Source organism: Epinephelus lanceolatus, chromosome 6 (assembly GCF_041903045.1).
Source record: "Epinephelus lanceolatus isolate andai-2023 chromosome 6, ASM4190304v1, whole genome shotgun sequence".
Classification (NCBI taxonomy): domain Eukaryota; kingdom Metazoa; phylum Chordata; class Actinopteri; order Perciformes; family Serranidae; genus Epinephelus; species Epinephelus lanceolatus.
In genome coordinates, this window is record NC_135739.1 from 9,356,413 (window position 1) to 9,369,096 (window position 12,684).

The following is a 12,684-nucleotide window of genomic DNA, read 5'->3' on the forward strand; positions in this document are numbered from 1 at the left end:
GATACAGACGCTAGTTTAGGTGCAGAATCTGTCAAGACTGTCGAGCTGAGCACGTCTGCATGTATGGCGAGCAGTTGTGTCTTTTAGTTGTAAGAAAAGACAGAGAGACATGAACAGGAGGGAAAAAGCAAACCTCCATAAATTAGATTTCTTTGGCTTTTTTTCTCAACTTCAACAGTTGCCCGTGGTGTGTGCACATTGTAGCTAGTAACTAGCATGCACTAGTCTAGGGCCCGTGGTAGCTACCTTACGCCACTAGCAGCAAGTCAGTACAGTAGGCAGGGATTGACTCACTTTTGGATTCAGCCTCAAGTGGCCGACTGAGGAACTGCAGTTTTTGGCACTTCCACGTTGGCTTTATTTTTGCCACTTGAGTAAAACTGCCAATATGACCAGATTGGACTGTCAGGTAAGGTCATGTCTGTGTGTCTGTGTCTATGAGTACTGTTTGTTTGAACTTTGAAAACCTCCTGCACCAGTATATGTTTATTAGTGTGGCTACAAGGCTTAGATAAGCTAATCATGACTATTAAATTAATAATTAATTTGACAGCTATGTAATCTCTCTCAACCCCAGCTGTAAAAATCAGATCATGTGAATGTTGCATGCTCTGCAGTGTTTCTTCTTCTGTACAAAAACTAAGTAAAGACATTTTTTCAGACACAGCTGGGCTGAGGCAGGTCGAGTGTGTGTGCAGCTGGAGCCATGGACCTCAGGTGGATTGTTCTGTTGTTTGGCCTGGGACTGGTAAATGTGAGCCTCTGCATTTTATGTGACTTCAACAACCATATCATATTTCCAGTGCAAAACAGTGACGTTGCAATGACATTGATTACGATTTTATTTTCTAATGTGTGTACCAGGCAGCGGCTAAGCTAACAGGTGATATAGGTGAGTCACATATCAGGATGTTTTTCAAGTTAGTGACAGTCAAAAGGTAGACAAAAAATGCAGAATTTCAGAATTTAAATCTAATATAAATAAGCTGAAAATATATGTGACAATATCAAAGTAAACATTTTTCACGTCTGTGGTGCAGGGAGCAGTGCTAGTTGCACTAGTACTCTACTAATTATGTTAATAAAATACTTTTATACATCCTGTATTCCAATTTTTGAGCTGCATGTTATTGATTCTCCATCCACAGAGACTGACGTCGATGATGGTCATGACTGGGACATGTTTGACATCAACAAAGGTTTGTGGAGATATTATTTTTGTTTTGCTTTGATGTATAATCTGTCTCTGTGTCTCTGAGCATGTTCATGAATTGATATAATTTCCCTTTGCAGCGGCTGGGCTGGACCTGGTGGAGGGAGATATCGAGATGTACGAAGTAAGCTAGTGTGCACAGACACCAAAAACTGCTGCTACTCTCAGTGATCTGTATATTCAGGCGTACAGAGTACAGTATGATGTTTGTGTCTAAATTCTGTTTGTGTGATTGGACATTTGGAGCACAGAAAAATCGGTGCACACCTGATATTATACCTCTATATAGTCACAGATGATCCTTAGACATTACCTAGTTCTATCATTAATTTTGATTCAGTTAATATTGCGTGCTTATGTGGATAATTGAGCATAAAACAGGTATTTTCTTTTCTCAAACAGTTCAGATAATTTGTGTAATAATAATAATATCGCTAGAAAAATATAACTTTTGCAAACCTTGACATTTATTTATTTAATTATATATTATATTATTAAATATATTTAATTTATTTGATATTTAAATATATTTAAATATTCTTAAGCATTATAAATATTAATATTTATTTTTTTTAATTGATTGTATTTCAAATATAACAGAACATTGTATAGATAAACATTATATACCATTGAAAAATGATCCTTTTAACATCATATGTCAAACAACAAAATCAAACATGACAAAAGAAAAGAACATAAAACAAAAAATTCATGCATGCATTTAATTTTATACAGGAGATGAGAGCCCCATATGTATAGCACATTTCATACAGAAGAGCAATGCAGTGTGCTTTACAGAGCAATAAAATATAAAACATAACAAAGAATACAGATTTATGATAAAAGAGAAAAGAGAAAAAAAAGATGTAAGAGGTAAAATTAATCACCAAATCATTTACAATTAAATAAAAAACACAATTTAAAATAGCAAAAGTGCTGACATGAGGTGCAAAGATAAAAAAAAGGTAATTTAAAATGACTCAAAATGGAGTTTAAAATTAAGTTTGCAGTCATTACAGGGTGGAGTAGGCAGTGTGAAAAAGGAACGCTCTTATCTTTGACTTGAAGGTGTTCAGAGTCAGGGCTTGTCTAACATCATCTGGAAGGTTCACCATGGATCATGAAGTCTCCCAGTAAGACCTCATTGGCTTGAAAGAAATCAGATTTACATGGCAATCAAGGAAAGCTAGCAATTTAAGTGAATCTGTGAGCTTCAAGCTTGTGTTCTCTCTTTCCTTTATCCACCCGATTGTCAACCTGTTGTTCTCTTCATTCCCATCAGACACCCAGCAGAAACTCCATCTTAGGAGACAAGTATCGCTGGCCGACCACCATCCCTTACTACCTAGAGGACAATCTGGGTAACACTCAAACTCACACTGCTGACCATGCTATTATGGATATGCACCAATTCAGGAGGCTTTTTCATCTGTTTTTTGTGTTGCACTTCAGAGATGAATGCAAAGGGAGTGATCCTGAAGGCGTTTGACCAGTACAGACTGAAGACCTGCATTGACTTCACACCATGGAAAGGAGAGGAGAACTACATCTCTGTGTACAAAGGGAGCGGGTGAGCAGTAAAATGTATTGTTGAGATATGCCAGTGCTAATTCAAACGCACAACTTTTTTTTTCCCCCAAGAGTGTAGTGCTCATTACATCATCGTGTCAAGGTTGGAGGCAGTATAGGTTGAGGGCAAAGAGGTCATGATTAGGTTAGTACTAGCCAATCACAGCATAGTAGGGCGGGACTAGTTTTGTTGCCTTAACATTACCAAGTTAGTGCGACTGTTTGCACAACATTAACCACGTGTAAAAGTGAAAACATTAACAGTCATATATGTCATGTTGGGAGTTATTAGCAAACGACCTTATCTGTCATTTAGGTTTGAGAACGTTTGAGAACTCAAACACTGCGTCCCAAACAAATGTTTGAAGCTGTGCTAATTAATACTTTTACCGTAACTTAAGTTAAAAGCCCAGTCCCAAATAAACACCCAGTCCCTTTCATTAGCCTGGTGTGGCTACACATTTAGACAAATAAAGGCCTGTCTCAAATAGAGGGCTGGTCTGGTTCTTTGGATGAATAAAACCAGGTTTTGGCTACTCACTTGAGCTAACATTAGTAAGCTGCTTAGATCACTCATACAAATATTAATGTTTAAACTTTTGTCAATATGGAGACGCTACATATTGTTAGCTCAGTTAGATTTTCTACAATTCAATCATTCAGTTTATTTTACTGAAACCATGAGCACCAGAGTATGGGGTGCTGTTTGTAAAGTGGCTCACACTGAAATTAATAGCAACATTTTGCCACATTTAGCTTCAAATAACATTTAAAAAAGTGGTGTGAATTTTTTTTGTCACTTTTTACCACATTAATAGCAATATTTGAAATATGTTAAATATAATGTCACAGTTAAATCGGAATGTTAAATGTAAAATCTAAATGCTAAATCTAGATTTAGATTTAAGATTTAGATTTATATTAAACATTTAGATTTAACATTTAACATTTAGATTTTTAGATTTAGATTTAGATTTAAGATTTATATTTATATTAAACATTTAGATTTAACATTTAACATTTAGATTTAAGATTTAGATTTAGATTAAACATTTAGATTTAACATTTAACATTTAGATTTAAGATTTAGATTTAGAATTAACATTTAGATTTAGATTTAACATCTAACATTTAGATTTAAGATTTAGATTTAACATCTAACATTTAGATTTATCATCTAACATTTAGATTTAACATTTAACATTTAGATTTAGATTTAACATTTAGATTTAGACTTAGCATTAAGATTTAACATCTAACATTTAGATTTATATTTAACATTTAGGTTTAACATTTAATATTTAGATTTAACTGTGACATTATATTTAACATATTTCAAATATTGCTGTAAATGTGGTAAAAAGTGACTTAAAAAATTCACACCACTTTTTTAAACTTGGTTTGAAAATAAATGTGGCAAAACGTTGCTGTTAATTTCAGTGCGAGCCACTTTACAAACGGCACCCCATACCAGAGAAGACTGTAATTCATTCAGATTTATTGCCATGACAAAAGAACAAGTAGTGACTCCCTTCCTCTTAAGATGTCATAAAGTCAGAATATGTGTCAATTCCTCAATTGCTCAAGGTAATTAATAAAATATTCATACTCCTTTAGTTCGTAAGGGTCCATCGATCAAAGGGGTCTTTCATAAAAATTAATCCAAGGTGTGAGTATTGTTTAAACAGGATAACGTGGTGTAATAATCCTCTCTATGATTGTATTACCCATATTTGCACAGTTTTGTGTGAAAGGATTTGAAGGCCTGTCCCAAATATAAGCCTGTTGAGTTGTGATATAAACAAATAATGGCTCAGGCTTCTAACTGCTTTTCTGTTTTGGTTTCACGACTCACAACTTCATGTCTTTAGTGAAACAGCTCTGTGCATTTTGCTGTCCCTCTCTGTATAGATGCTCCTCCCCTGTAGGTAACCAGCGTGTGGGGAAGCAGCGGCTGTCCATCGGTAGAAACTGTGATCGTCTAGGAACCGTTGAACATGAGTTCTTGCACGCTCTGGGCTTCTGGCACGAGCAGTCCAGAGCTGACCGCAACGATTACGTAGACATCATGTGGGATCGCATTGAACCTGGTAACATCCATCAGTAAAAACTCATGTTCTTACATTTAATGAAAAACTGAATTATTTGGTGGGCAGCTGCTTGCAATCCATCCTTCCTGATATTGTTTTTATACCTTCCTCAGGTAAAGAGCACAACTTCAAAACTTACGATGACACAGTGTCCACTGCTCTCGGTGTACCCTATGACTACGGCTCAGTAATGCACTACAGCAAGACGGCCTTCAACATCGCCTCTGAGCCCACCATCGTGACCAAGATCCCCCACTTCATGGATGTGATTGGTCAGAGGATGGGGTTCAGTGCTAATGACGTCGCCAAGCTCAATCTTCTCTACAACTGCAGTGAGTCTTCTTGACCTGTCATTTTGTCCATTGAACAATACATGTCACATCCAGTAAAGTTCAACTTCTGTTGTGAGATGATGCAACCATTTTCTTGTATGTATGGTGGCACTTTTGCTCTTTACCTGCAATATCACCCCTCAGTTATCAAGCAGACTGATCGAGCTCTGTGTCGTGTCAGCATCTTGCTCCTTTGATCTCTCCTTTCATGGAGGGCAAATAAAATGTGATAACATATTTGACCAAAGGTGTCCTGATTTAAAGCTCTTACATAAGAAGTTTCCATCTAACAATTATTGAGACTGATGCTCAAATGAGACCCTGAAACCTCTCTTTTGAGATCTGTTTCGTTAAGTCATGGTATCCGATTCAACGGGGTGGGTGCAGGATTGTTTTTCCTTAAAGGGTGGTTCCAATATTTCCACCGATTCTCAACGGCTTATCCGAAGCCGGGTTGTATTCCAGACATCCCCTCTCACCAGCAATGCTTTCCAGCTCCTCCTGGGGGACCCCGAGGTGTTCCCAGGCCAGATGAGACATGTAGTCCATCCAGTGTGTTCTGGGTCTGCCCCAGGGCCTCCTACCAGTGGGACATGCCTGGAACACCTCTAACAGGAGGTGCCCAGGAGGATCCTGATCAGATGCCTGAACCACCTCAACTGACCCCTTTTCGACGTGAAGGAGCAGCAGCTCTACTCCGAGCCCCCTCTGGATGTCCGAGCACCTTACCCTATCTCTAAGGCTGAGCCCAGTGACCCTTCTGAGGAAACTCATTTGGCCGCTTGTATCCGTGATCTCACTCTTTTGGTCATTACCCAGAGCTCATGACCATAGGTGAGGGTTGGGATATCGATGGTCCAGTAAATTGAAAGCTTTGTGCTTTGAAAGTTTGGTGCAGCGCCAGCATCAATGCAGACTCCGCTGATCCATTACACGATTCTACCCTCACTCGTGGACAAGACCCCGAGATACTTGAATTCCTTCGCTTTTTATGTTTTTATATAATTCTGTAGCTCCCAAGTGCTTAGTGCGTCTTATGTATTCAAATCCAAACATTTGAATTTTGGAAGAGAAATGTATTTTTAAGGCATCAAAACGTTACTTTCCTGCAACCTTTCCTGCTCTCCATGCTATTTTTTCTCTAGATTTTTGCATGATGATGTTGCCACATCTAAACCCCTTAGCCTGCCTAACGTGCCTCTGGAAAGATGTTTGCTCTTCTTGTTATAGTCAGAGAATGTAAGAGAATGTTCTTCCTCCACCTTTTCCTACCTCTCTTTGGGAATATGGCTATGCTGCTGTATATGGAAGCAGTGGCATACAGTAGTTAGGATGGGCCCCAGTGCACACGATTATGACTGAATGCATGCACTTAAGTATCTTGATGACTCTGTGACCTGTTTCCTCTCCACAGCCAAGTCTTCAACCTTTGTGGACAGCTGTGACTTTGAGGAGCAGAACATCTGTGGGATGATTCAGGGTCCCGGCAATGCAAAGTGGGAACAACGTAGTTCTGTGAGCGGAGGGCCTCAGACTGACTTCTCCAACATGGGACAATGCAAAGGTAAAGGTCAGTCATAACAAATGCAAGTTCTACTTTCCCTGGTTCAAAGTCCTGCAAACTGCTTTTACAATCAACTAAGACTCTGAAAGCTTCCAGAGACACCAAAGGTGTTACAGAATATGTAGGTCTCTCAGTTTCAGGGAAATGGTGCAGTCACAAAAATCTAATTTATTAATGAAACACTGGAAAATGCAGATAGATATACAGTAAAATCTTATCTTACACACATACACATCTGTGTTGTTGTCCAGTTAGCAGTTATTAAAGAAGACTAATCACTTTATCACCTTATCAAGCCTCATACTGTAGATAGCTGGCCTTGGTGCTCAGTGTCTGGAGATATTTAAAACAAGGGTGCCTGAAGTGATTTATGACTTCACCTGTACAAAGTGCAGGCTGGCAGTAAAAACACACTAACTAAGATAAATACCAACATAATGATTTATTAGATACAAGAGTTTAGAGTGTGTTTCTTTAATTAGTTGTTGTATAAAGAAACATAATTCTGAGATTTACTGCTAATAAACTTTGAGCCCCTGAACGTCCAGACTGTACGACCTGGAGAAGACTTGACACAGGTTCTTCAACATGGTGCCATAAAATGTAATATGACAAACTTCTGAGGCCCAGCATTACTCACTGTTGTTTCCTCCTGCCCTCAGCAAAAGGCTACTTCATGCACTTCAGCACAGCCTTTGCTGAAACTGGTACCCGTGCACTCCTGGAGAGTCGCTGGCTTTACCCCAAACCTGGAGCCCAGTGTCTGCAGGTCTTCCTTTATAACAGCGGGGCAGAAGATGATGTTCTCAATATCTGGGTGCGAGAGTATGACGAGGCCAACCCCAGCGGTAAACTGACCCTCTTCAAGAGTATTTCAGGTAACGTATTAAATATTACATATTGTGTGATGTACAATATATTTATAATTAAAGCGTCTGAATGAATGATTTGAGAGTTTGTGACTTCGACTGCTACTAGCAACACTTTGACTGCACCAATATTCTACCAGCACTCACATTTTTCATCCGAACCTCTTTCCAGTGTTATCAGCCCATTAAATAGCTGTTATCAGTTGCTGTCACTACCATTATAATACTTCAGATGGGGCAAACTGCACCTACTATTTATTAATTAATTTTTCTGTTCTGGTCAACAATAAAACTGTTGATAAAAAACAAAACAAAACAAAAAACCTTGTGCGCACCAGGTAATAACTTGTGCAAACAAGATTTAAAAAAATAAATAAATAAATCATCTTTTGGGACTTTAGGGGCTCTGTAAAATACTCACTTTCCCACCTGGAAAAATATGAAAACGTAGTAAGGTGATGTAATGACTGCTTGTAATTTCTGCCATCTGAAGAGACACAATGCATTGTGGGTCAAATGAGTATGTCTCATACCCAGAAACTCTTGTTGATGTAGTTTACATCTGGTCATTTCTTTCAAACCTTTGTCACTTTTTATATTACAACACCTGACGTCCTCTTTTCCTCCCTTAGTCATTTATTTTATTTATCCCTTATCTAACCAGGAAGTCCCACTGACATTGAGAATCTCTTTTACAAGAGAGACCTGGCCCAATGGCCAATTAGCTGCCATTAGACGTTGGCACCTAAGAATAAACATAAATATAGGAGGTAGAGTCGGGACATACAGCCTCAGATCTTCTGATGACAACTGATAACGGTGATTTAATGGGCTGATAGCATCCTAAACAGATGTCAAACAAAAAACATCTCATGTCATCAGAATAATTTCAATGATGCTCAAATCAAGTAAAAAACTATAGCGATTTATTCGTGTTTAATGTCTATTCTCTTTACAGGAGGTGTCATGGGCTCCTGGGAACTGCATAACATCAATCTGCACGTGACACGGAAGGCCCGCGTGGTTTTTGAGGGTGTGAGGGGAAAGGGTCCCTCGAAGGGAGGTTTCTCTCTGGATGACATTAACCTGTCCTCCACCAAGTGCCCTCAGCACATCTGGCACATCCGCAACATCACCCGCCTGCTGGCCACCACACCAGTAGGAGAGAAACTGTACAGCCCTCGCTTTCTGTCACCTGCAGGTTACTCCTTCCAGGTAATATGTGATTCTCTCAATCTTGAGGAAATCTGAAGCTCAACACACCTTTGGTACAGTAAACTGATGTGATTCTAAAAATACTTGAACTTTACTTCACACTACTCTGTGATCTGTAGGTCGGTGTGTACCTCAACGGAAGAAGTGACCGTCCAGGGTACATGGCAACGTACTTCCATCTGACCTCAGGCCCCAACGACCACAAGCTCAAGTGGCCGTGTCCATGGCAGCAGGCAACTATGGCCCTGATGGATCAGCAGTCTGACATCAGACAGCACATGAACATGCACCGGATGGTCACCACCGACCCCGACAAGATGTCCTCTGATGGTAGGTGAAGAGAGGGTGGGAAAACATATAGTGTAGAAAGCTTGACTTGCCAAACAACGGACATAGCCACTGTGACATCACCCTCCGTTTTTTGAAGCCTCGAGTTTGGCATTTTGGCTGTCGCCATCTTAGAGTTTTGGAGCCGGAAGTGACCATATTTGGCCAAAAGTGTGGAGCTAACTCAAATGCTAGCTGCTAGCTCAGTTAGCACGGTGCATTTGCAGTCTATGTGATAATGCAAATGCTAACTCTCGTTTGTTTCGACAATTTTCGGCTTATAACCATTAAAACAAATTGTACCTACCAGAAAAAATTAAAATCAGACTCCTCAAGGCCTAGACACACCAAAGCTACATCAAGGAACTTGTGGTCATGAAGGCCAGCTGTTGCGTTGCCTCACGTTGCCTGTTTTCTTGGCCAAAAAGTTGCTCATGAACACACCACAAAGACTACAGCCAACAGCCCACCAGTCTGTACATTCTGTGTCTGCATGAGAGGAAATAACTGTCCATACCAGCAGGTGGCGGTGTATTCATCATTCAAAAAGAGAAACCGGAAGGCACGTTCATACCTGCCAAAGCTCCAGATTTTCGTGGGTTCTCCTAATTTTTAACTCTTCCTCCTGCCGTGCCCCTGATTGGTCATTTCTCCGACTTATCTCCAGATTTCAGTTATACACAAATCATCTTTCTGTAGGTGGGGTGTGTGCTGCAAGATTTGATTCAACGACAGTATAATCTTCACATATTTTGCTCCACTTGGCAACCCCGTCTGGAGCATGCATTGTCGACTCCGCCTGATTGTGCTCGTTCAGTCTCTGCCTTCTGCCCTGACAATCTCATGCTGTCTTGACTTTAGTTGTTTGCTTTCTTCACCATTGGGCTCTGCCGTCTCCACTGCCCATTCAGTCGTTGAATCGGCCAAAAAAAGCTGACATGGGCCGACAAGGGCAGACAAGGGCCAACGGCGCAGGACACACCACAAAACCTAGGGCAACAGATGCTCACTGACAGCCAGATGTCGACCAATCGCCGACCCTTGGCATGGAGTATCAGGGCCCTTAGAGGGTCTTTTAGTACAACCAAAAGCTGAACAAGACTTTAGGTGACCAGAACGTGACAAAATCATGAATAGGGGAGACCGGGGTAAGATGAGCCACTTTTCATATTCAGGATCACTACATCAAGGCTATTATAGATTTGTTGCTAACTAATATATGTGCATATATTTCAGGATGTTGTGCATCCCTACAAACAAACAGAATGAGTATAAACATAACTGTTTTGATAATATAGCATGTCCAAAAAAAGTGGTCTCATGGCACAACTTACCCTGTGTTTGGGGTAAGTTGAGCATAGGAGTGGGGTAAGTTGAGCCATCTCCCTCCTTCCCTCCCCCTGCCCTCCCTCTTCCCCCCTCTTCGCCCCACCTCACCTTCTCTCCTCCCCCCCTCTCCCTCCCTCCCTGAGTTAAGATATTCCAGTTATACATGTCTGTACTGAATTAAATAAGACGCTTCTTCAAATCCATGTGTATTTTTATTTATAATACACAATTCAACAGGTACAAATCTTTTTTTTTTTAATTATTATTGCATATAACTTTAAAACATTTTAACATAGGCCTGAGAATGCCTTAAAGGGCGCTTAGGAAGAGAACCTTAACAGCTGTGTTTTTGGAAAGAAAACACTGAACTAAATCCGTAAACATGAATCCTAGTTTGGTGTCCTTGCTGACAGGAGGGCCTCCTTCATCCTCTCTAAACTCCTCCCTCCATCTTACCCTCGTTCCATCCACCCCCCTCCCTCCTTCCATCCATATCCCACCTGCCCCTTTACTCAGTATCCCACCTGTCCAGGTTGCAGGGGAATACAAACTGCTGGGACTCTGAGGTTTGGGGAGTTTTGCGATTACATCGCTTCTTGGGAAGAATCCCTCATCTTTCTCCTTGAAAGTAAAGCTTGGTTTACCATATCCAGCTTTGCCTCTTCTCAGAAACTTACGACTCAACTTACCCCATAGCTACCATATTGACTTTATTAGCCCCCACAGCTAAAATGGTGCACTTTCATGCTAGCTGTACTACCTAATTTTGTAGTTAATAGATACCACAATTGATGTATAAAACAAATTAAAAATTATATATTTTGGTCTAAACACAATCCCCATGAAACTTATGATAGACAAAATTCACTTTTATGAGTGAAAAATGCTGTTTTGGACATAAATCTCTAACCACTAAACCCATGTGGTTCTTACCTTCACAGACTCCATAAAATGATGCCTTCCTCCTAAATATTTGGTCACATGCTCAATTTTATTTACGGTATTGAGCTGTAAACACGTTTATTTCTGCTGTAAAGTTGGGTATTTTATCACAAGGGGTCTATGGGGATCGACTTGCTCTTGGAGCCAGCCTCAAGTGGCTGTTACAGGAACTGCAGTTTTAGGCACTTCCGCACTTGCTCCATTTTTCAGACGCAGACGCTGCTACTTGCTTGCCACTTGTTTTGTTCTTTATACAATGAACTGTTGGTTTGTTGGTCAAACACAGAATGACATTTCATCTGTTTCACCGCAGGCACCGAGTACTACTGGGACAATCCCAGGAAGGTGGGCTCTCAAGTGACTGCGTCTGACGGCAGCTACTACTATCGAGGCCCAGGCACTGGAACAAGTGTCTTCATCACCCACAACCGACTGAAGAGCAGAAACTTCATCAAAGGAGACGACGCCTTCTTCCTCTTCAGTGTAGAAGGTGCAGAGTCAGACAGGAACAGAACATCACGCACAACCATACTGTTCATCTGAGATCATCCTGTCTCTGAAGTGTCTGGCTTGTTCTGTATTTGTCCTCAGATATATCTCATCTGCTGGAGTCACAGCCTCTTTTCCGCCCTGCAGTCCACACTGATGCTGGTCTGATGAAGGCTGCAGACCAAGATGCTCCGCAGGGAGCTGCTAATAACTCCACAGTGGCCACAGCTCTGGCAGTGTCTGTGGCAGCGGTCATGTTTGTGGTTTCCATGCTGATTGTAGGGAAAGCCTGGAGGGTGAGGAGGAGGAGGAGGCAGCAGGAGAATGACGAGATGGTGATCATACAGGACATGCCTGGGTTCATGGGGGTGAGTGTTGAACATAAGGGTCAGCATTTATTTACATTATGCATCTAAAGCAAACGGTCATGTTCTTACTTTGATGTGCTCTAAATGCATCTATTTAATTTCAGGAGCAGCTGACCAAATTTTAACCACCGCTCCATGATGTCCCCATCAAAGGAAGCAATCACACAGTCGCTAAATGATCTCCTTTTCATGTATAATTTGAATTTGTATATCGGAAATAAAACACCTGACAGCATACACGTTCTGTCTATTTGTTCCCTTCATCGCTACCAGTCAGAGAGTGAGTGATTTTAAGTATTGTGGTTACTTACTTGTAACTGAAATTGGTGTGAAAGACTCAGAGTGAGTTTGTGACTGTGCTGTAGCTCCATTTTAAA

The 12,684-nt window shown here is 40.6% G+C and overlaps 1 protein-coding gene across 2 annotated transcripts; it reads left to right on the top strand.

Annotated features, from left to right (window-relative positions):
• The first annotated feature begins 589 nt into the window (after window positions 1–589).
• LOC117253373 (meprin A subunit beta-like) lies at window positions 590–12,544 on the top strand. Of its 2 annotated transcripts, none has more exons than XM_033620758.2 (15): window positions 590–754; window positions 865–892; window positions 1,149–1,199; window positions 1,294–1,337; window positions 2,496–2,574; window positions 2,666–2,783; window positions 4,694–4,872; window positions 4,986–5,204; window positions 6,619–6,774; window positions 7,431–7,646; window positions 8,596–8,852; window positions 8,972–9,182; window positions 11,764–11,940; window positions 12,042–12,307; window positions 12,412–12,544. In XM_033620758.2, exons 1-15 carry the CDS (start codon window positions 707–709, stop codon window positions 12,430–12,432), a joined length of 2,070 nt encoding a protein of 689 aa, XP_033476649.1. In that variant the 5' UTR covers window positions 590–706; the 3' UTR covers window positions 12,433–12,544. The 2 variants fall into 2 exon arrangements, with proteins under 2 accessions (XP_033476649.1, XP_033476651.1); XM_033620760.2 differs by having other exon boundaries at window positions 591–754; window positions 6,619–6,768.
• The last annotated feature ends 140 nt before the right edge of the window (window positions 12,545–12,684 follow it).